At 34.2% G+C, this 24,832-nt stretch overlaps 1 protein-coding gene across 2 annotated transcripts in view; it reads left to right on the forward strand.

Moving 5' to 3' along the window:
- HSF2 (heat shock transcription factor 2) overlaps positions 1–24,458 on the forward strand; it is a 37,683-nt gene extending 13,225 nt beyond the window's left edge. Inside the window, exons 2-13 of one of the 2 annotated variants that reach the window (XM_028508886.2) lie at positions 2,651–2,759; positions 2,921–3,048; positions 4,093–4,217; positions 8,029–8,104; positions 11,504–11,565; positions 12,481–12,568; positions 14,123–14,268; positions 14,794–15,033; positions 15,677–15,782; positions 19,750–19,803; positions 22,279–22,363; positions 23,246–24,458. In XM_028508886.2, coding sequence (XP_028364687.1) covers positions 2,651–2,759; positions 2,921–3,048; positions 4,093–4,217; positions 8,029–8,104; positions 11,504–11,565; positions 12,481–12,568; positions 14,123–14,268; positions 14,794–15,033; positions 15,677–15,782; positions 19,750–19,803; positions 22,279–22,363; positions 23,246–23,538 — 1,512 coding nt within the window. In that variant the 3' untranslated portion in view covers positions 23,539–24,458. The remainder of the gene's footprint in view (positions 1–2,650; positions 2,760–2,920; positions 3,049–4,092; positions 4,218–8,028; positions 8,105–11,503; positions 11,566–12,480; positions 12,569–14,122; positions 14,269–14,793; positions 15,034–15,676; positions 15,783–19,749; positions 19,804–22,278; positions 22,364–23,245) is intronic. The other variant, XM_028508887.2, reaches the window with a different exon arrangement.
- Positions 24,459–24,832: the final 374 nt, after the last annotated feature.

Consider the following 24,832-nt stretch of genomic DNA (forward strand, 5'->3'; position numbering starts at 1 on the left):
GCTTAAGATTTTCCAACACCCTGTTCCACTGCCAGGGTCGCAGTGTGCCTACCAGAAGCTCCGAGGTGGTCGCCTCCACCTTCCACCACGGGTTGAGAGATGGCATCCCAGGTGTGCTGGAATAAGACCGGTGGCAAGGGCAGTTGGATTCCCCTTGCCAGCCAGCAATCCAGATCCCTCTCGCTGAAGTCACTTCACCTGATGGCCACTGTCTTTATATATATTGATATTAACCACTTGTAAGATACGAGTTTCAAATATTACCTTCTATTCCATGGGCTGCCTTTGGTTGATAGTGTTCTTTACAGAAAAGTTTGTAAGTCTGAGGTAGTCCCATTTGTTTCTTTTTGCTTTTATTGCCTGTGCTTTTGGTGTTATCCAAGAAATCATTCCCAAATCCAATGTTATGAAGCTTCTCCTTATGATTCCTTCTGAAATGTTTATAAGTTTAGGCCTTTCATCTATTTTGAGTTAATTTTTGTATATGATGTAACGTAAAGGTTCAAACTTCGTTCTTTTTTGCATGTTAGTACCCGGTTTTGTCAACCTCATTTCTTGAAAAGACTCCTTTCTCATTAAATGGTTTTGGCACCCTTATAAAAAATCCTGACACTGTGTATGTGAGAATTTAATATTTCTGAGCTTTCTATTGTATGAATTGTTTTGTCTGTCTTTATGTAAGTACTTTGATGTTTTGATTACTATATTTTTCTAGTAAGATTCAAGTTGTTTATTTTTTATATGACAGGATACTAGTGATTTTAAATATTAGTAACATGAATCTGAAATTCTCTTACAGTTTTTCAAATGATTGTACAGATAAAATTATTTTTATGGCAAAAAAAGATTCTACTTCGGCCTCTCAAATTTTATTTTTGTCTAATATTCACTTAAAAACAATGTTAAATAATTGCGCTGGCCACATATTGTACTTGTTTTTCTTGTTTCTGATTTAATGGAAATTTCCTTTTTAAAATATATGTTACTGATTATGCTGTTACAGTTGTCCCATTTTTTTCCTCCCCTTTATTACCCTCTACCCTGCACCCCCTCCCACTAGCATTCCCCCTCTCTTAGTTCATGTCCATGGGTCATACATGTAAGTTTTTTGGCTTCTCTATTTTTTTATGCTATTCTTAACCTCCCCCTGTCTATTTTCTACCTACCATTTATGCTTCTTATTCCCTGTACCTTTTCCCCCATTCTCCTTCCACCACCTCCCTGCTGATAACACTTCATGTGAGCTCCATGTGATTCTGTGATTCTGTTCCTGTTCTCTAGTTGTTCATTTAGTTTTTGTTTTTGATTTTTAGGTTTAGTTGTTGACAGTTGTGAGTTTGTTGTCATTTTACTGTTCAGAGTTTTTTATCTTTTTCTTAGATAAGTCCCTTTAACATTTCATGTAAGAGCTTGATGATAGTGAACTCCTTTAACTTGACTTTATCTGGGAAGCACTTTATCTGCCCTTCCATTCTAAATGGTAGCTTTGCTGGATAGAGTAATTTTGGAGGTAGATCCTTGCCTTTCATGACTTGGAATACTTCTTTCCAGCCCCTTCTTGCCTGTAAAGTCTCTTTTGAGAAATCAGCTGATAGTCTTGTGGGAACTCCTTTGTAGGCGAGGGTCTCCTTGTCTCTTGCTGCTTTTAAGAGCCTGTCCTTGTCTTTAATTGGGTAATGTAATTATGATGTGCCTTGGTGTGTGCTTTCTTGGGTCTACCTTCTTTGGGATTCTCTGAGCTTCCTGGACTTCCTGGAAGTCTATTTCCTTTGCCAAATTAGAGAAGTTCTCCTTCATTATGTTTTCAAATAAGTTTTCAGTTTCTTGCTTTTCCTCTTCTTCTGGCATCCTATGGTTTGGATGTTGGAATGTTTAAAGTAGTCCCAGAGGTTTCTAAGCCTCTCCTCATTTTTTTGAATTTTTGTTTCTTCATTCTGTTCTGGGTGAATGTTTATTTCTTCCTTCTGGTCCAGATTGTTCATTTGAGTCCCGGTTTCCTTCCCTTTACTGTTGGGAGTTCCTCCTACCATGCAGTTTCCCCACAGGTTTTTTCAGCCAGAGGTTTTGAGGCTTTATTTCCCCACGCTGTGACCCTGAGTTGCGCAGTCTGTCTTGCTTCTTAGTTGTTCCTTCCCATTTATCCTCATGCAGTGTGGGACTGCTGGGTCTGCCAGCCAGCGCCTTACTGCACGTCCTCTCCATCCCGGCTCCCCATTTCTGCCCCTCTTACGAGTCTGAATGAATGTTTCTTCTTTGACTCCTTGGTTGTCGGACTGCCACACAGTTCTGTTTTCTGGCAGTTCTGGTTATTTTTTGTTTTTAATTTTGTTGTTGTCCTCCTTTTGGTTGTGCGAGGAGGCAGAGTGTATCTGCCTATGCCTCCATCTTGGCTGGAGGTCGGGAAATTTTTCTACTATTTTACCATAGAGTATGATACAGATTTTGGTTGGGACACTGCTAAGCTTTTGAACTTGACATCAAAATGCTTAATTGCATTTTGGCACGTATTTGGAACTTGTTTCTTGTTGACATTAACAGAAATAAATGGTTGGTCTGAAGTTACTATAAAAGGATTGCCCAGTTTTGGGATTTGTATGTATCATGTAGTGTCAGAGGACTTTAACTAATTGACATTTTCATTTTTTTTCAGAATGGCCAAAGTTTTCTAGTTTTGGATGAACAAAGATTTGCAAAGGAAATTCTTCCCAAATACTTCAAGCACAATAACATGGCAAGCTTTGTGAGGCAACTGAACATGTGTGAGTATGGACTGCAATTTATTTGGACTAGTGTCATTGGCCACTGATTTAACAGTTTTTTCCCCCATTAGGATGATAAAGAGGAAAATATATTACATGGAAGCATGATTAATTTTTGACTTTCCTCTGTTTTAGTTATCTGAATTTTAAATCTTTTTCAGATGGTTTCCGTAAAGTAGTGCATATTGACTCTGGAATTGTAAAACAGGAACGAGATGGTCCTGTTGAATTTCAGCATCCTTACTTCAAACAAGGCCAGGATGACTTGTTGGAGAACATTAAAAGGAAGGTGAGCTATTGTTAACATGATTCAGTTAGGGCATTGCCATGTAGTATACTTGGCCAAGACATATTTCAGCTTTTGAAATTAAGAATGTATAAAAATACACTAGTGTTCTTTGTTGGGATGATTTAGACAAATGCATTTTTTAAAAAATTTTATTTATTTACTTTAGAGAAGGGAAGGGAAGGAGAAAGAGAGGGAGAGAAACATCAATGTGTGGTTGCCTCTCATGTGCCCCTTGTTGGGGACCTGGCCTGCAACCCAGGCATGTGCCCTGACTGGGAATCAATCGAACACTTTGGTTTGCAGGCTGGTGCTGAATCCACACAAATAAAGTTTTAATTATTTCCTTCTATTTTTCTTTCTTGGTGCAGAACTGTATTAAGGGCTCAAACACTTTTAAAGGGAAGGAAAATGTTTACATTCTGACTGAGGTTGAGGAGCCATTCACATTGAGATAGCTTATCCTTTTTTTTAGCTTAAAAAATGTAAGCTCCTGCTAGAATGTAAGTTCACTGGATGGCTTATTATGTAATTTACTGACAAATATTGAAAGCCCAGGATAAGTCCCTTGCATATAGTAGACATTTAACAATACATTTTTGAATGATTTATTTATTTATTTATTTTTGCTGAAATAAGATATTTTTACCAAATCTACAAAAGGAAGGTGTGAGGTAAAAGGGTAGTGTGGACCATGGAAGAAAATGGCATAGCATGAAGCTGTTACTGTATAAATTTAATTAAACATGGAATGTGATAATAAAGAGGCATGGGAAAATTACAGGGAATTCGACAGAAGGAAATGAAAAATTAAAAAAGCCCTAAGGTGTTTCTGCTTGTGGAAATTTCCCACATAAAAAAAACTCTCTCTTATCCTCTCTCTTTGAGCCATAAAGTTTATTCTCTTCCTAGAATCCTATCCTGGGTTTTTTGGAACTTGATCTCACTTCCTGTACAGACTACAAAAACATCTTATAATAGGGAAGCTTTGAATTACAACCGTGGCATTTAGTATTTGTTTGATGTCCTAAATCTTCTCTTTAAAAGGTTTCATCTTCAAAACCCGAAGAAAATAAAATTCGTCAGGAAGATTTAACAAAAATTATAAGTAGTGCTCAAAAGGTTCAAATAAAACAAGAAACTATTGAGTCCAGGCTTTCTGAATTAAAAAGGTAAAGTATTATTTTCAAATATAATTCTAATATATGTGTTGGTGTTTATGTGTTGGGTGTAGTGTGTTGGAGGTTGGTGCTTTACTTTTAGGTCATGTTGCTGAAACCAAGATCAAAGATCATTTTTCACTAAGTATTAGTTACCATTATTTTTGATTTGTAGCCATAGACTTTACCCCAATACTGTATTTTCATGATGGTGGTCGAAAGAATATAGAAACCTGGGCACGCAAAACTATATGATGCAAAAGCCTTTCTCATGAAACAGTAGGTCTTTTCCATTGTTTTTTTTAATTTAATATTTATTGTATTTTTTCCCATTTTTTATCCTCTTATATCCCCTTTACCCAGTAATCACTACAGTGTTGTCCATAAAATATTTTTCCTTTTTGCTCCATCTCTCCATCCCCTCACCTCCCACCCCCAGCTGTCATCCTGTTTTCCATGTATGAGTCTGTCCCCATTTTCCTAGTTTGTTCATTAGATCCTACATAGGAGTGAAATCATACGGTATTTGTCTTTCTCTATCTGGCTTATTTCATTTAGCATAATATTCTCCAGGTCCATCCGTACTGTTGGCAAAGGGTCAGTTTTTCTTCTTTTTTATAGCTGAGTAGTATTCCATTGTGTAAATGTCCCATAGTTTTATCCACTCATTTACTGATAGACACTTGGGCTATTTCCTTATCTTCACAATTGTAAATAACACTGCAATGAACATAAGTATGCTTACATTCTTTCAAATTAGTTTTGTGGTTTCCTTCAGATATAGCACCAGAAGTGGGATCGCTGGGCCAAAAGGCAGATCCATTTTTAATTTTTTGAGGTATCTCAATACTGCTTCCCGCAGTGGCTGCACCATTCTGTATTCCCACCAACAATACAAAAGTGTTTCTCTTTATCCACATCTTCACCAGCACTTGTTTGTTGATTTATTGACGATAACCATTCTGACAAATGTGAGATGGTATCTCATTGTGATGTTAATATTCATTTCTCTGATGATTAGTGACATTGAGCATCTTTTCATATGTTTATTGGCTATCTTTATGCCCTTTTTGGAGAAGTATCTATTCAGGCCTTTTGCCCACTTTTTAATTGAGTTTTTTGCTTTTTTGATGTTGAGTTTTGTAAGTTCTTTATAAATTTTGGATATTAACACCTTATTAGATGTATTGGCGAATATGGTCTCTCATTCTGTGGGTTGTCTTTTTATTTTGTTGATGATTTCTTTTGCTGTGCAAAAACATTTCAGTTTGATACCTACGAATAAACCCAACCAAGGATGTAAAAGACCTGTACTCAGAAAATTATAAGACACTGATACAAATTATAAGATAGAAATAAGTGGAAGTACATATTATGTTCATGGATAGGAAGAATTAATGTCATTAAAATATCTGTACTCCCGAGAGCAATCTATAGATTCATTACAATTCCTATCAAGATTCCAATGATGTGCCCTGGCTGGCGTAGCTCAGTGGATTGACCGTGGGCTGCGAACCAGGCATCGCAGGTTCGATTCCCAGTCAGGGCACATGTCTGGGTTGCAGGCCATGGCCCCCAGCAACTGCACATTGATCTTTCTCTCTCTCTCTCTCTCTCTCTCTCTCTCTCTCTCTCTCTCTCTCTTCCCTCTCTCTCTTCCCTCTCTAAAAAATAAATAAATAAAATCTTTAACAAAAAGATTCCAATGATGTATTTCATAGAACTAGAATATTTCAAAAATTTATGTGAACCCACAAAAGGCCCCACATAGCAGCAGCATTCCTGTTAAAGAACAACAAAGTTGGAGAAATCATGCTGCCTAATATCAAACTATATACTATAAGGCCATAGTAATCAAAACAGCATGGTACTGGCATAAAACCAGACACATAAATCAATGGAACAGAGTAGAGAGCCCAGAAATAAACCCACACCTTTATAATCAATTAATACTCAAAACAGGAAGCAAGCACATAGAATGGGCTAAAGATAGATTATTCAATAAACAGCATTGGGAAAATAGGACAGATATGTGCAGAGAAATGAAACTAGACCACTTTCTTACACCACACACAAGAGTAAATTCAAAATGGATCAAAGACTTAAATGTTAGACCTGAAACCATAAAAATCATAGAAGAAAGAATAGGCAGGAAAATTTTGGACATTCCTTGCAGCAATATTCTGTTGTATATATTTCCCCAGGCAAGGAAAACAAAAGGAAAAATAAACAAATGGGAAACAGTAGATCTTTAAATTGGTGTAGGAAATCTAAGTCTACATAGATTAGCTTTTAGATGATCAGACACGTGAATGCACACAAAGGCATAAAAGTACTTACTGCACGTTACCTGTTTTTTTAAGATGTTTTTTATGACTTTTCTCTGTGACCTATTTCTTAGGGAAAAGTAGGGCATAAAAAATAGGGAAAAAAGAACACGAGAGACTTGCTCTACTTGATATTTATTGTATATACACTGGACAAAGTATTGTTCAAACCTTTTATCTGCAGAAAGAGGCTTTGATTTTGTAACTACAGTTCTTAGCACCATTATCCTAATTAACCATAGTAATAGCTTGTATGTAGAGTAGATGTATAGGTGTTTTTTAGTAAGTAGTTGAGATTTTGCTCATCCTAATAGATGCCCAGGTCTTAAGAGTAGTTATTTTGTGTATTTTCTATCCCATTTCAAATATGGGACATTAGTTTAACTATACTTCAGTATTTTTATTAAAAGAGTAATATTGGACTGGATACCCTTTTTAAATAGGCCTTCATTTTAAGTTTCCCCATTTTGCATATTTTATTTAATATCTTACACTAGTAAATTGTATGTGCCTTGTGTCTACTGAGATGTCCTTTGACCCAGTTCCTTGATTCTCAGGTTGAGTCTTTAAGGAATGGGATTCCAAATTTATACTTGAAATCTTAGGGATAGCCATTCTCCTTACATTTAGTGAGCAGATGACAGTATCTTTGAATTTCTGAGCCAGAAAAAATACAATATTTTTTTCAGTATGTATTAAAGTCTCATTTTCGGTACCCTCTATTTTTTGGTTTGTCATATATGGAAATGCTTTTAAAAACATATTCTTTAGTGTTTTTATATGCTTGTGTTTGAGACAGATCTTAAGATAGACAGTTTGGAGTTGAGCAGATTTTATTTCTACTTTAATATTTAACTAACTATCTGTGTGATCTTGGGCAAGTCTTCTCAGTACTCTGAGTCTCAGAGCCCTCATGTATAAAGTAGAGAGTAATTTCCTTCTTGATGGATTTAAGAGAAGTTTAAATTACTAGTATTTATAAAATGCTTAGCATAGTACTTGGAGCATAGCAAGTGCTAGGTAAATGTCACTTTTAAGAATTGTTTCCTAAGCACAAGTACTGGAATTCACAAGGTAGCCATAGTTTTAAGGTTAGCTTAAATAAAAAATAATGAACCTGATTGTCAGAGGAATAAATTGCCTCGTATTATATGGATGTAGGCATGAGTTTTAAGTTTTTGTGTATATATTGCCATGAGTAGAAGCTATTAGAATTATGAAGGAATGATTCTGGATTTGCATCAGAATAGTTGCCATTTATATAATTGAACCAAAGATTTTCTAGTCTTATATATAATAAAAACTAGTTAAATTCTCTGGTATTTTTATAAAATCTTTATTTTTAATTAAAAAATGTTTTACTCCCATGCCCTCCCCTTTGGCAACCATTGGCTTGTTCTTTATAACTGTGGTGTTCTCTGGTTTGCTTAAAAATACTGAAGCCTGGATTTCTGACAGAATTGTTTTTTGTTTTCTTTTTTTAATAAATGATATAGTGAGAATGAGTCCCTTTGGAAGGAGGTGTCAGAGTTACGAGCAAAACATGCACAACAGCAACAAGTTATTCGAAAGGTAAGCTTTTTTCCCCATGACCATAATTGTGCTTATTTGAGTACCATTTGTGACCCAAAGTCTCTGTTGCATAGACTGATTGGTTTTAGTTTCTTGTATTTTGGATGTACAGATAGAAGTAAAACTATGAAATCAAACAAATTAGGACAAGTGTATGTTCTTTTTAATAAAAATCTTTTCATTAACTAAATATGGTCATTCTGTACTCCCAGTTAATAAATCTTTAAGGACCTTTGCCTGATAGAACACTTCTAAGATACTTTATTCATAGAAGCATAATTAATATACTCCAAATTTCTTACACAATTTTTCCTATAAAAACAAAACTTTACTGTGTGGGGTTTTTTTTGTTCATTTGCTTTGTTGTTTTTACTGTTTTTTACTCTGAAAGGCATACAGAAGATAAATGACTAGTATTTTCAAATCAGTTGACGAAATTGTGGGTTTAAAAAAATGAGCTGTTTTGTATGTTATTGTTAATCTGTACAGAAAAGCATTAATACAGATAGTGTAAAATAAATCTTAGATTTTAGTATCCAAGCTGAAAATTACTGGGGAACTGAGAATATCTGGTGCATTGTGTCCTGGTGATTTGATCTGTTCATATCAGCTTTCATATGTTAATAAGATAGGAAACATAAAAGTAATTAAGGTAGCTATTTTTTGCTCATTAGAAAACTGGACTCTTAAGTTTAAGCAACAGTTTGTTTTTTTTTTTTAGGGGGGAGCGGGGGAGAGCTTCAGCTTGTTCATGCTAAAAATAGGGTTATGACTGACAGGATTTGAATCTAGGGGAACAGCTTGGAACAGAGATGAATGGTAGTTGCAGCCTTTGGCCTGTAGTCAAAATAGACAGCCTATATTTAAAAAAAAAAAAAATAGTATACAAGTAAAGCTTGATTGTAGAATTAATTCTAAGCCCAAGTATATGTATTTTCAAAACTACCATAGCTAATTTCAACATGCAGTTCTGTTAAGAATATATGATTTAAAATGATAATGTACCTTAACCTACACTTTAAAAATTTGTTTCTTTTCCAGAAAATGGTATTTTGGTTAAATACTAACTTACAACTCTCCATAATTTGTTGTTTTTTTCCCTAGTGGCAAGAATATTTTGTAAAATACTTTTATAACATTTCAGTTTTTCATGAAAGCTAACATTCTGTCTGCTTATATTTGAGTTTGCATCTGTATGTTTTGGTAAGGTTTAGGGAGTTTATATAATGTATGATGACAGCCAGTAATTTTTTCTCTATTCATGGAATTGATTTTTAATTCTTGCCATTTATTCTTTGGCCTTGAATTAATTAGGAATGATTACTCTAGAAATAAATAAATAAAATCTTAAAAAAAAAAAAAAAAAGGCCTGGCTGGCGTAGCTCAGTAGATTGTGAGATGTGAACCAAAGTGTCACAGGTTCGATTCCCAGTCAGGGTACATGCCTGGGTTGCAGGGCATGACCCCCAGCAACCACACATTGATGTGTGTGTCTGTCTCTCTCTCTCTCTCTCTCTCTCTCTCCCCCCCCCCCCCCTTCCCTCTCTAAAAATAAATAAATAAAATAAAATAATTATGTGAGGTTTCTGTTACAAGACTTACCAGATACAGAAGTTAGATGTGGTATATGTGAGATTCCTCATCTCCAGGTTGTAAATTCTGTATCGTGTGAAGCAGAAGTATAAAAAGAGAAGTGAGATAAAGAACATGTCAGGAGAAATGTAGCCAAGAATTCATGTCCTTATAAATATAATTACTAATGCTTTTAGAATTTTCTGATATCTTTTAATAAATTAAAACAAAGTTGAATTGCTTTAAAGATATCTTTAAGTGTAAATGGTTTTTGTCAACTCTTAGCATTTTTTTTTTTAATAAGTAAGGTAGTGGCTAACCTTTTCGTACACTGTAATGTTGTCTGACTATTTAGTTAAAATGTTTGTATTTTGAAGGGATTAAGAAAAAAAGAAAATAAAGGGAAAAAACCTCATAGACAGACAACTGTATGGTGGTTACCAGAGGGAAAGGAGGATAGGGGTAGGTAGGAGAGGGTAAAGAAAGGATAAATAATGATGGAAGGAGATTTGACTTGGGGTGGTGAATATGCAGTACAATATGTAGATGATGTATTCTCTAATTGTATTACTGAAACCTATATAATTTTTTAATCAGTGTCACCCCAGTTATTCAATAAATTAAAAAATAATAAAAAATAAAATGTTTATATTTTTTCCATGGAAAAGTTCATATTGATTGTAAGGCAAACTATTTAGTAGCCTCTTTGGGCGCTACTACTGAGAACACAAAATATTAAGGCTATATGATTTATATTTTTAATTGACAATTCTTTATTTTAATTATGTAATTACATTTCCCAAAGTTTACAAGGAAATTTTCTGCAGTCTACATTGTCCTTTAATCCCTTTGTTCTTCATTCATAGCCTCTCAGTGGTATACTATTTTTCATAATTTATCATGTGATATCCTCGCTTTTAGTTCCTTTAGGAAGTTAACAATATAATCTCAAGGTGTACCATACCGTATATGTCTCTCATATTCACATTAGTACCACCTGGACAGCTTGCTAATAAACACAACATTACTGGGCTCCATCCTTAGAATTTCAGATTCAGCAGTTCTGGAGCGGGGCTGAAAACCTGCATGTCTAACAAGTTTTTAGGCCAGTGCTGCTGCTCCGTGGGCCACACTTTAAGAAATACTATCATAAAATACGGAGGAATGTGGCATGTCTTAATCTGTTTAATAGTTTTCCTCTAAATTTAATCAGACTTGGAAGATTAAACCAGCTTCTTTTGGTTGTCAGCAGGAAGCTTTGACAGATGATTAGTGCTTTGACAATAATTTTTCTATAGTCAATAAACTTTCTAACTTGAAAATTTTATGATCTTTTATTTTGAGAGTTTGCAATTTTTTTTACCACTATAATAATACTTGGTATAAGAAAAATGTTGCCTATGAAACACCATGTTTTTGTTTTGTGGTTTTTTTTTTTAATTTTGCATTATCATGTTATTGAAAGAATTGTAAAATTGGGGGTCTGTATTCAGGCATACTTACTACCTATCACCAAAACAAATAACTGAATATTGGATGGGTGTGTGGATGGATGAATGGAAGGAAGGAAGGGAGGGAGGGAGGAAGGAATTTTTAGGCATCTCTTTGTTCTAGGTAGTAGCAACTTTTATCACAGGTTATTCTGCCTGGAGGCTGGTATGTTTCTTTAGATGCCAATTTTAAGATGTCTCCAAATTTCAAATATATTAATATTTGAGAAATTATATGACTTAGAATAGAGGACATGTACAATATTTGAGGTTTTTAATGTAGACTAAAGAACTAGGAGTCTATAATGGAAAAAAGTTATTTGTATTTTTCTTTTAGATTGTCCAGTTTATTGTTACATTGGTTCAGAATAACCAGCTTGTGAGTTTAAAACGTAAAAGGTAAGTTTTTACGTTAAAATGTTTTGATTTATACTTGGACAACCAGAAATTTTAATGTGTAACTATGAATGGCCTACAATGGATGAACATTCATCCCTTTATAATTACTCACAACATTTCAAGAGTGTGTTATTTTTTCCTAGTGCTGTCAGACTGCTGATATTATTGAGAGATAAGGATAGCCTAAATGGTCACTTTACAGACATGTACAGTTAAATAGAGAACCTGTATTTCATTCACATCAGCAATTCAATGTAGCATTAGGAAACCTGAGGGAAAATCTTAAAAAAAGGCCATGTCTTAAAAAAATTTTTTTTTAACTTGGTCTCTCTTATGTTTAATCTACTCCTGAAGGTCTTTAAAAACCTGTGTGTCAACTATGGTTTGTTGACCTTGGAATACAGCCAAGGGTTGTATTCCTATAAACGTTACTAACTACCACTGTCACAACTAAATACATAAGAATAGTAGACAAAGGAGTATCTGGGAGGAGAAAAAAATAATCTTGTAAGGCTAAGATTTTAGCAAAACTTGGTTATGCACATAGCTTATGCTGTGGCCTTAATTCTGCTTCCAGTAATTACTGTCATTCTTATGATATTACCTATTTATTTTTTACCATGAAAACACATTTTTAAAGAGTTTTATAGTTCAGTCAGCAGTGAAGTTTATTTGGGGAGACCAGTTCATTACATTATAACAAAAGTAGTACAGACAAATGGAGAAATAAAAGTTTTAGACATATTCATCCTCCAGTTTCTATTCTTGAGATTTAATAATTTTTAAGCATTCCTTTTGTATCCTTACCACAATTTTTTAATTATGAAAATGATTGTGTTTGTGTATGAGTAAATTAGAAGTCGTTTGAATTGTGTGTTTGCTTCACTGAACTTCATGAATATCTTCTGATTTCAGGCCTCTACTCCTAAACACTAATGGAGCCCAAAAGAAGAATCTGTTTCAGCACATAGTCAAAGAACCAGCTGATAATCACCATCATAAAGTAATATTTAGTAAATTCTAGTTTATATTATCTCAAACTAAATTTTGTTACCATGCCATTTCATGTATTCCAGGAAGTTTATTGAGTAATATTCTAAGTGCTCATCCCACAGCTTCTTAAATTCATGACTTTTTTCAGTATTTGCTTTAGATTATTTTGAGAAATAACCCATTATAAATGTAAGTAGTCTCAGTTGTCTGTTCCCAAGTTTGCTTTTTCCCCCTTTCCAGTTTCACCTAGAGATAATCACTATTTTGAATTAGTATTTATGATTTCCAAAGTCATTTACAGTTGTGAATCTATGTACAATATTCATTATTACTTTACATATATCTGAACTTATAAGTGATACCATTTTGTACATATTATTTTGCTTTGTGGCTTTTTTTACTTGGTACTGCTTTTAAGATTTAATAAAACCAGAATTAGTTCAACTCCTATGTGATATTAATTGATTATTATAATGTAATTATGCATTCATCCATTGGTTATTTTATGTTGTTTACAACTTTTATTATAAATGTACACAGACTAGACTTGAACTATAGTAATTTCAAAAAATATTTTTGTTTACTTTCATTTTTTTCCACAAGCTCTCTGAATAATTCGTTAAACTTGTGTCCAGAGGCAAATTCATACAGTCCAGAGTCAGGACTTCTTTTAGTATCTGATTATTATTGTTACTTTCAAACCTTAGAATTTTAAATACTGTTACAGGTTTATTATCGAAGTATCAAGCTTTTTGTTCTCAGGAAAATTAGAGTTAAGCTTATCTCTGGTTTCTTTTCCTACCACTGTTTCTGATCAAGCATACCTAATACTTTACTTTTAGGATTGAAAATTCATGTAAGAGAAAGAAGAGTAATTTAACTGGATTTATATATTTTAAATACTTCATATCTGCCTCTGTATTACCTCATTAAAATTAATAGATTTTTGCATTATATTAATGACTTCAGTTTGCTTTAAAAAATTATGCTTTAAAAAAGAATGCTTTTTTTTTTGTTAATGTACCTATGGTCTGAATGCAGCTAAATTAAAAAAAAATATATCATCACTAAAATGCCAGGCTGACATTTAACTTTGGAATAGGTGAAGTGTTCATTATTTCCTATTTTCGAAACCATGCAATCAGTATGAATAAAATATGTGTCAAACAGAGTACCTTGAAAGGAAATAGTCCTCATCAGCACAGCAACCATCTGGTTGGTTATGCTTGAAATTTCTGGTGAAAACCTGACTTTTTTACTTTGGGTATAAAAAAGGACTTTAAAATTTGAAGATCTTTCCATATAAACATTCTGAGGCATGACATACAGATTATAAAAAAAAAAAGTTAAATAGAATGCAGAGAATATAACCTCTGTGAATTGGTACTACTTATATAATTAGCGTGTAAGTCCAGAAGGACGGAGAACATATCTGTTTAAATGCTTGCTATTGTATCCTCAACATTTAGTAAATAGTAGGTTCCAATTTAGCATATTTTACATAATAATGTTTGGTAGGTAATATAATTTCATTTTTTGATATATTTTCTCCTTGATTTTTTAGGTTCCACATAGTAGGACTGAAGGTTTAAAATCTAGGGAGCGGATTTCAGATGATATCATTATTTATGATGTTACCGATGATAATGCAGATGAAAATATTCCTGTTATTCCAGAAACTAATGAGGATGTTATATCTGATCCCTCCAAGTAAGGAGATTATGTAATAAAATTTATGAAAATATTGGTTACTTTTCTTACTAAAGAGTTACTGTATTTTGCCATGTGTAATGCATACCACAGTCTTAATGCTACCCATGTATAGTGTGCATCCTTAGCACTACTTACATATAAGTGCACATCCTTATTTTTCTCTCAAAAATTTGGGCATTGTAAAAAATTTGGGCATTAAGTATGCATTATGCATAGCAAAATATGGTTTAAAAAAAAAGCATACTGCTTTTCCAGTCCCAGAGAAAAGACTCCCAACAACAAAATAATGAAAATTCTGATTTTTTCATTTTTTAGTTAAATACCTTTAATTGATGCTTTGTGGTCTTTTATCATATGAACTATGAATATTGGTTATTAAGGTACTTTCCCAAGAAATTTAACCATTCAGAGGTGTGGTTTGGGGAGAGAATTTCCAAGGAGAATGAATGGATAGAATTAATTTATTGCATTGGTCTGAAAATCTAATCTAAATCTTGGTTCTTTGTTGTATTGCTGACCTAGCTGTAGTCAGTACCCTGATATTGTCATTGTTGAAGATGACAATGAAGATGAGTATGCACCTGTCATTCAGAGTGGAGATCAGAATGAACCAGCCAGAGAAACCCTAAGTTCTGGGAGTGATGGCACTAGCCCTCTCATGTCTAGTGCCGTCCAGCTCAATGGTTCATCCAGTCTGACTGCAGAAGATCCTGTGACCATGATGGATTCCATTTTAAATGATAACATCAATCTTTTGGGAAAGTGAGTGCTCATCTAGGTGGTTAATTTTGTTTGCGTTGTTTATTTCACATATTCTCTCTCTCTCTTTGATCTTCCTTTCACAGTGTGAACACATGTAGTCAGCCTTTCTTTGTTTTGGTCATGGCTGAGCTTCACAAAATGCTGTTGTGAGAAGGATTTAATCATCCCAAGAGCAGTGTTGGGATTTTCTTGGCAGTTCCTCAGATTATTTTTAACAAAATACTTGTTTGAATGTCTATAACATATGTGTGATTGTATTATACTAGTTTATATCAGGACTATAGAATAACATACCTCTATCAAGGGACCTATTAATAGCATAAGAAAATCAGAAATTAGTTCCAATGACAGGTAATAAGAGGTTAAATGTTTAATATTTTATAATGTAAAGGAAAGATGAATCAGGCTGTATTGCTGCTGAACCTTTTTTCTGTAAACACTAAAGTTTTGTGTGCAGGTTGTGGGTTCTAAGTTAACTGAATTTTCAGGAATCTCCAGTATTGAATAGGATCTGTTAAGATTTAAAATTGGTAAGGATTCAGCAGTTTCTGGGAATGTTTTACTTAGCTAGATTGCAATGTAATTTTAAACATAAAGAGCAAGAAAACCTAATTGATTTCTTATTTCAATTTTTTTTCCTTAGGGTGGAGCTGTTGGATTATCTTGACAGTATTGATTGCAGTTTAGAGGACTTCCAAGCCATGCTGTCAGGAAGACAGTTTAGCATAGATCCAGATCTCCTGGTTGATGTAGGTACTTTGAATAATCTTTTTTGTACTGGCAGTTTATGTATCTTATGTATATTATTTATAAATCTGTACATCATTTTCTTGTACACTTGGTTTTGCATTTTCTTTTTTTTTAAGTCAATGGTTTTCGTGTATCAGAAAGATTGAACAGATAGATTCAGGACAGGAAAGATGGTGATAACTACCCATTTCTGAGTAGCAGTTCAGTTAATCCCCATATAACAACATGTCAGCTGTGTTCAACATTAGTATCTAGATCTTGTCTGTACGTGTTGCTGTATTGTTTTACTGTAAGATAAATTGTCTGAACAGAAATTGGTGGAAATTAGTAATAGAAATATGTAGCCAGGAAATAGCATGAAGATACTTCTTAACTTTGGGGATTAATGTTTTCTACTCAAATATATTATATACTAACTATATTTTTAAAAATTTTATGTCCTGTGCCCTCAGGTTTCCCTGCTCCAGTCCCTACCACCACCTCTGTGAACTTGACTCCAGTGTTGTGTTGTTTGTGGGTCCTTATCTACTACCATTTCTGGCACTAACCACCTTTCTTGTTCTCTTCCCTTGTGTACCTATCACCCCTCCCTTCCTTACCTAAGCCTTTTTTACCGAAGCTTCCTTTGTGGCCTGCTTCCATCCATACGAATCTGGTTCTCTCCTCATTTTTATTTCCTGTCGTGAACATGTGTCTATCTGTTGAAAGTTTTGTTTGGTTCTTTTTTGGCAATTTTTTTTTTCATAAAATGCAGCTTCTCTCACATCAAGATTGTACAGTCTTGTCCTTTTAAGAGCTTCTCAGTGAAGCTAAAGGAATTAGTCCTTTCTTACCCCTTAGTCTTATTTTACCACCTTATCCCTCTGCTTCTCATCAGTCTTTGTGTGACAAGACTTCATCTTCCTATCAGTGCCTCACAGGATGGATTTCACTGTCTTTGAAGACTTCCTTCCATGCTGACCTGTGTTAACGATTTCAAGTGAATTCAACATCCATGTTGATGCCCTGTTTCAATTGGTTAATAGTAAATTGACTGTCCTTGAGCCTATTAGTCTTTGCCCCACTCTGAATCTGGGGACCTTCCAGAATATCAGTCTCTTAGATTACTAAGAAAGAAAGAAAACCCTATAATTCTAATCTTCTACAAACCCTTGCAGTCTTCAACTAGATTATTTTAATTCAACTTTGGAGCATTTATCACACTTGCTTTTCCTCATGACTGCGTCCAGGCAACTGTTTTCACAAAGGATAATTCACCCTGTCTTGGTCCTCTCATAAGATGTGGAATCTCATCTTAGAGGAAGTACTTAGTTCCTCTTTGAAGCCAATTTGTACACCTGCTCCTGCCTCTCTATTTTTCTATTTTTATCCTTGATCTTTCCCCATTTGCCTTCAATAGGTGCAGATCTTCCCCGTCTTAAAAAACATTTTGACGTGTTGTTCTGCTCACTTACCATTCTGCTTTTCTAAATGAGTGGCTATATTTGTTTCTTCTTTTTTACTCTTTATTTCTTTTGAAACCCTGTAATGTTTTACTTATTTACTCTAAGCCTGTTCTGCCTTGGTTTATTCATAGCAAGTAGGCTGTGATTTTTGCTCCCAAATTAGGTCACTGAGCTAGCAGAAGGTTTGTTATTGAATTGGATTTGGGATCTGTTTTTGTTTCATCTTACTATACTAGCTATGTGATTATTAATCTTGGGAAAGTTAACCTCTCTTCACAGTTTGCCTATCTATAAAATGTAGCTAATGCCTTGAAGGGCCATTGTAAGAATTATAACTGATTAATAGTATTATTATTAATACTACTGATTTTCCTAAATCAGTGTTTTACTAAAATCAACTTGTTCTGTTGATTTGAGAAGCTCTGGGACCTTTGTTGTTTTCCTGTCTCCCTAAATGTTCTCCGTTTCCTCTAGAAACTTCTCTTTTTCCTGTTGGCTTATACTTGTTGGTCTTCCCCAAGGTACTTGGTCTTTTATTCTCTTTTATTTTCTCTATGTCTTCTTTTTCTGCCCTTCCTCTCTGAAGGAATTTGTGTTTGTAGTATTGCTCTCTTCCTAATATTTTTTAAAGTAAACTTTGCTTGAATTCTAATTCCATACTTTCGAGAAAAAACAGTTAGATCTTGCCTTATATTAATTGTGTTTAACACCAAACATTTATTTTCTAAACTAGATACTGTTTTCAGTTTTAAATTTTCCATTCTTGCCTCTCTCATTCAAGACCTTCATAATAGAGCATACTTCAAAGATGGGATCATCCTTGAATTATGTTCTATTGTCATAAATAAAAAATCCACCCATAGGTTTGCCTTGTTGTCTGAGATGGCAAAGATGATAAAGACATGAATAAGTGTGCTGAAGAGTTCCTGGGTTCTCTCTGCAAAGTTTAGTACTGAGTGACCCATTGTGGAGTCAAATAATTCAACCAACCATGTTAGCTCCTCATCTGTGATCTACTTTTTTTTCTAGTTCATACTATAGATCTGCTGGGAATACCTGAAGGTATTCCTGAGTCAATGTGTAGGGGGAGTAGGGCAAAGAATGAGTGAGGATGTTACACTGTTGGTCCTCTTTAGATGCCACTCTCAGTAGGGACAAAATTTGGTCAGGTCTCTAAGGCAGTGCAAGAGATTAGCAGTCACATATAACTGCTCTTAAGGAATTAATCTCTTCATGTATCAATATGTGATATGACAGGGGAAACGGTTAATGAATGAAAAGGAAGAGCTGGGGATATTTTTAGGTCTGTGAATGTGGAAGTTTGAGAGGAGTCAATGTCTAGACAGGATAGAGGGAATTTGCCTGTGGCTTCTGCATTACATTCTATCCTGTGAACTATTCTGGTGTGCTCATTCTATTAAAATGCTTTAATTGCCCTATTTCATTGCTTAGTTCATTCCCAAGGCTTTTAAAGCCAACAGAATGTGGTCTTGTCTCCTGATTGGCTATGCTTTATTTTTTGAACCTTATTTATACAACTCACTAATCAACTCCCAACTTCTGTGTTATTTGGACTGGTCATCTTATTCTTCATTGTTGCTAATGTTATAACAGTGTATTCCCTCCATCCTTTCCTTTCCGGGTCCTAACCAGCCCCAGGGACTGACTGATAATGTTATATAGCGTCATCCAGAGTTTTTGTTTATCCTGTGTGTGTATGTGTGTTTGTGTCTGTGTGTTTTCCTTCTTTTGTTCTCTTAACTTCTTAGTACTTTTGAACTCTGCCGTCCATTATTACTTTAATGCTGGATTGTATGTGATCATATGTTGTTATTTGATGTTGTACCTATTTTGTCTTCTAGATTGTAAGCTCCTGAAGAGCAGGAATAGTGTCTTCATTTTATATTGTTTATGATGTCAAGTATGTCTTATATGGTTAATAAATCCCTATGAAATTAATGACTTTGAATCTTACGACAAATGGAAATTATGCCTGTGAACTGGCTTGACAGGAGAACAGTAAGCAGTGGTCTTAATGTCTACAATTTCCCTTGCTCAGTGAGGTGAAAACCAACAGAAGTATGCCATTTGTATTCTAGGAGCCATTGTCATAGAGCAGATTCTATAAATTTATCACAGAATAGCAAATGGTGAGTGAAGGGTTAGTGTCAGGACAAGGAACTCAGTTCTGTTTGCCACTTAAGGCCTAACGTATTTAGGGAGAAGAAAAATAAAGGAATGAAGGGAGAGGGAAGCTGTGGAAAACCAGTTTGTCTCAAATGGTTACTTCATAGTTTTATAGAGAAACTCATACAACATCTAATGCATGGGCTAACTTGCTCTGATTTGTTTGTTTTTCTTTCTGCTTTCCTGCTTTTCACTTCTAAATTTATTTTATTGTATGGAAACTTCCTAGTACAGGAGCTACATCTCTTCACCCAACATGGCTGTATAAAAATTTTGAACACAGTTAGTTTTTTAAAAATATTTTTAAACTTATCTTTCTTGTTTGGTCTTTCAGCTTTTCACTAGTTCTGTGCAGATGAATCCCACAGATTACATCAATAATACAAAAGTAAGTTTTAATTCATGTTGCTCAGGACCCATAGCTATAAGAATCTGAAAACACTCCTAGTAAGTAGAGAGCAGTGTCACTCCCAGCTACAAAGCATTTTATATTCTGACCTAATATATGTGAACAAGATAGTAAAATTTTAGATGAAAAATCAGCTTTTGGTTTCTGGGTGAATTGTTGCTCAGTTTTACTGGTACTTATATGATTAAATACCAGTATGAAATCAGCCCTCAAAGTGCTGGCAGATCTTATAATTAAACTTGGCATGTTCCAGTATGTCACTGAAATAAGTTATTAAAATATGATTTCTTTGTTTTATGTGCTTGATTTTACATACTTATAACTTCAGTAAACTCAGCATTTTAAATTGAGAATTAGCTTGCACCCATATTCTTAAATAAGTTTCTTCATTTTATTAGAATATAGTAAAAGCTCAGGGATTTGTACAGACTTTAGATGAGGTAAATTGAAAGAAATTATGGCTTTTAGACTTCTTTAAGTAATGGTTTTTGTTATTTCCTTAAAGGTACAGGAATTCCAGTTGGGATTAGGACATACTAATAAGAAATTCTTTGAAACTGGTTTTTCATGAGTAAAAAGGGATAGTTTGAGGTTGTTAGAATGGACATTTAGAAAATACTATTTTACTTGGTACTGTTTATTTTCTTAAATAGGTATATGCTCTGTTTATCTTACATTTATACCAAATTGTTTAGTAATCCCTGTTTTTCATTGATTACAAAGGTAAATCAAGTCGTCTGAAATTTGTGGACTCTAGATTAGTGTAATCAAATATACAGTCTAAAAATGAACACATCAAATAAATGAGTGATTACAGTAAGGGACTTCAATTTTTCTCACTATTATCATGTGTTAATCTCTGTCACGTCTACTCAGCTTTGTAATTTTAGTGCAGAAGTAGCCACAGATAGTACTCAAAAGAATGAGTGTAGCTGTGTTCCAATAAAACTTTATTTACAAAAGCAGGCAGCATGCTGTGTTTGGCATGTGTACCTTGGTTTGTCCAGGTTTATGTTATAAGATTCTGTGAACCACCTCAGCACTGTGTTTTAGTAAATATATTATTGAATAGTTAGACCTTAAGTTGAATGATCCCATATCATGCATTTATTTAGCAAATGTAATATACTGTTTATTTATTGCTTAGACATTTAAGTCATTCTTTATTCTTGGATCTTTTCCCTGTTCCAAAAACCAGTAGCTTAAATACAGTTTTCAGAAATAGCTTTTAAACAGCAAATTGCATATTACTTCAAAATACTATAGAAGAATTAAATTTGAGAGTCACTTTTCATTATAGTTCTAGAATCTTGATTGTTTTCAAATAATTAGCACATCCACTCTTAGCCTCTTGTTTATTTAGGTATGACATGGATTACAACACTCTTTCCTAGTAAATGGGGATACTTTATACTTCTCAGTACAGAAATCTGGCCACTACTAATGAATAAGAATTTGCATGGGAGCTGAAACCTATCTGTTATCTTGGTTCTCATATGTTTTATATTAACAGCAGTGGCATCCTTGGAAAATACCTATTTCTTAGGAAGCATAAAAATAAAAATTCTGTTATTGCTTTAATGTTTCTTGTGAATACTAAGTGAGAAATATTTTAATGTAAATTTTTGGAAAGGTATTAAGTTTTTATTATATCTTGGTGTTTTTATTCTCTCTGAATCCTGGAAACTTTACTGCTTTATTTTTTAATGACTATCGGGGGAATTACAGGAATTAGTACGTTTATTACACCATATGTGCCTAACCAGCATGCAGGTATCTGGGACTTAAGGCTGTTTATGAGAAATTGTGAACCTCTACAACTCACTTTGAACATCGTTGAAAAGAGCACTGAAGAATTTAACAGCATTAGAGATTTAATTCCCTTAAAATCAGATGTAAGAAGAGAAGACACTGGTTGAAAGAAGAAATTTAAATAACAGGAAAGAACTGAAGGAACCACGTAAAGGAAATGAAGAACCACTTTAACTTTGAGGCTTCCAAATATAGGGATAAATAGTTTTAGAATGCCACTGTGTTATCCTCAACTAATCTAAATATGTTCATTTACTCTGTGAATTGAAGAGAAATGTCTAATACATTTTTAATGAAAACTGTTTAAAATTAGTTTAAGAATTACCTCTTAATTACAAGTAATCTTGACTTAGTCCCATCTTTTATCCTTGACAAATTCTGTCTACTCTACTGTTGAAATGTTCCCTCCTTTTCATACTTATTGTCATCCTAGTTTAAGATCTTTGTGTCATCCACTTAATGACAGCGATAGTTTTCTTAACCATTCTTGTTGCCTCTACTCAAATCTCTTTCCTGATGCTTCTCCTTCCCGTATTTTCCAGATAATATACCAATATTCACAATATTCACGTACCAGTTTTTATGTTTTGCTATTTTCAGGAATATATACAATATGAAAAAGTATTGTTATTTTTCTTTCAGTCCGAGAATAAAGGATTAGAAGCTACCAAGAACAATGTAGTTCAGCCAGTCTCAGAAGAGGGAAGAAAATCTAAACCTAAAACAGGTAGGTATAAATGTAGTACTAGTTTCTATAGAATTTTAAAATTAGGAATACTGCCCTGGCTGGACAGCTCAGTTGGTTGGAGTATCGTCCCCATATGCCAAGATTGTAGATTCGATCTCCAATCAGGGCACATACAAGAAGCAACCAATTTATATGCATAAAGAAGTAGAACAATAAATCGATGCCTCTGTATCTCTCTCCCTCTCCCTTTCTTTTTCTCTCGCGCTAACATAAAATAAAATAAAATTAGGAGTCCTACATAGGAACTAACACATGCCAGTGAAATTCTTGCCATACTTAACAATTGAACACAGAATGTGCTGGTCTCATTTCTATGCATAATGTGTCAAGGTTCCAGCATACAGAGAAAATTGAATTGGTGAGGTAATAGTTTTTAAAATTTAAGTTGTGTTTTGTTTTGTATTTTAACTTGAGTAGAACTAAAAACACCTTCATTTCATTTTTTAAAAGATTTTTTAGAGAGGGGGAAGGGAGGGAGAAGGAGAGGAAAAAAACATTGATGGGCAAAAGAAACATCCATTAGTTGCCTCTTGTACAACAACTGGGGGCCTAGCCTGCAATCCAGGCACGTTCCCTGATTGGAATTGAACCTGCAACCTTTTGGTTCACGGGCCAGCCAGCATTCAGTCTACTGAGCCACACCAGCCAGGGCAACCCTCATTTCTTAATTGTTGAATAAAAGACTAACTTTTCTGACTTGAACATTTTTTAATGTTTAATGTTTACTGACAAATACCTGATTTCTTGTTTGCTGGGTTAGTGATTGCATATGTGCACATGTCTGTTTCTGTTTATTCTACTGTCATCTTGAACTCTGTATAAGGTGGTGATAAAAGTGCTATTTTCTAATCTTTATTATAGATAAACAGCTTATCCAGTACACGGCCTTTCCACTTCTTGCATTCCTGGATGGGAACCCTGCTTCTACTGTTGAACAGGGAAGCACAGCATCATCAGAAGTTATGTCCTCTGTAGATAAACCCATAGAAGTTGATGAGCTTCTGGATAGCAGTCTGGACCCAGAACCAACCCAAAGTAAGCTTGTTCGTCTGGAACCATTGACAGAAGCCGAAGCTAGTGAAGCCACACTGTTCTATTTATGTGAACTTGCTCCTGCACCTCTTGATAGTGATATGCCACTTTTAGATAGCTAAATTTCCAAGAAGTGGACTCTACATGTATATATTCATCAAAATGATGAACTATTTATTTTAAAGTATTATTTGGTACCTTTTTTGTAAATTGCTTTCTTTTGTTGTTTAATTGGATACTGTGGACTCAAAAGCACCTTTTGCTTTTCTCATTAACCACACACTCTTGCAAAGCTTTCAGATGTTACTCAGCTATGTAGGTACACAAGATTTAATGCACATTATTGACATATCTTTAAGTTGGATTCAGATGGGCATTTTTCTCCAGTTGTAGTAAATTTGAATTATTTTTTATATATATATATATGCCCATTAACCCCAGTTATTAAACTTTTGTTTGTTTTACTTGTTTGATGCTGTCTGTCTGCATTGAGTGTAGTCACTAAAATTAATGGTAGAACTACTAAAGCTTTCTCTGTTCCAATTACTTTACTAAGTATTTTTCACTTGGCTTATTTCTAAAACTGGGAACATAAAGTGCCTGTATCTTGTAAAACTTCATTTGTCTCTCCTGGTTCAGAGAAATCCATTCATGTTCAACAGGAAAGGCAGAGTATACATACATGAGTGCTTGCTGTCTGATATGGTTCCAGTTTTGTCTACATAGAAGAAGGGGATGGGGATGGCATCAGCCCAGTCCACCTAGTTGGGCTAGTTTTAAGTACAAGTTTTTGGTTTGTTTTTTTGAACCATAATATTTAGTAAAATAAATATAATGAATGTTGCATACTAGTGTCTGTTACGTGTTTTCTTTGGAGGTGACACTCACCTGAGTTACACCATGATCTTTGTGCCTCATCCCAAAAGATAGACTGTGTATTGCTGTAAGGGAAAGTATAAAGTTTCTAAACTTAATGTTTTATATTTCTCTGTTCAAAAATTATAGTGGCTTTCTTACTATGTTTCTAATAAAGAACTAAGAGTAGTATGCCTCTCATTTGTTCCAGATATGTAAAAATCATTATCACTGGATAAGGGCTTATGATTTTTGTCCTGCAAAAAGATGAGAGAAATTGAAATCACTTTTCTCTCTTTGGAACAGATGCTCAGAGGATTATGGAGGCTTCATGCAAAACAAGGCCACCTTTTTCTTTTATTGCTTAGATTCAGGCAGGGCGCTGGAAGCCATATGGTTAATATCCAAATATTATAGGGCTACTTGAGGAATTACAGAGATGGCTTCCCTATTGGGCATATTCTGTTTTTTAATACCTTGGAATTTCTCTATAATGTAAAAATTCACAGTAAAGCCTAGCACAGGGATAGTAAACCTTTTCTTAGCATATCTTAAAATACT

Source organism: Phyllostomus discolor, chromosome 4 (genome assembly GCF_004126475.2).
Source record: "Phyllostomus discolor isolate MPI-MPIP mPhyDis1 chromosome 4, mPhyDis1.pri.v3, whole genome shotgun sequence".
NCBI lineage: Eukaryota > Metazoa > Chordata > Mammalia > Chiroptera > Phyllostomidae > Phyllostomus > Phyllostomus discolor.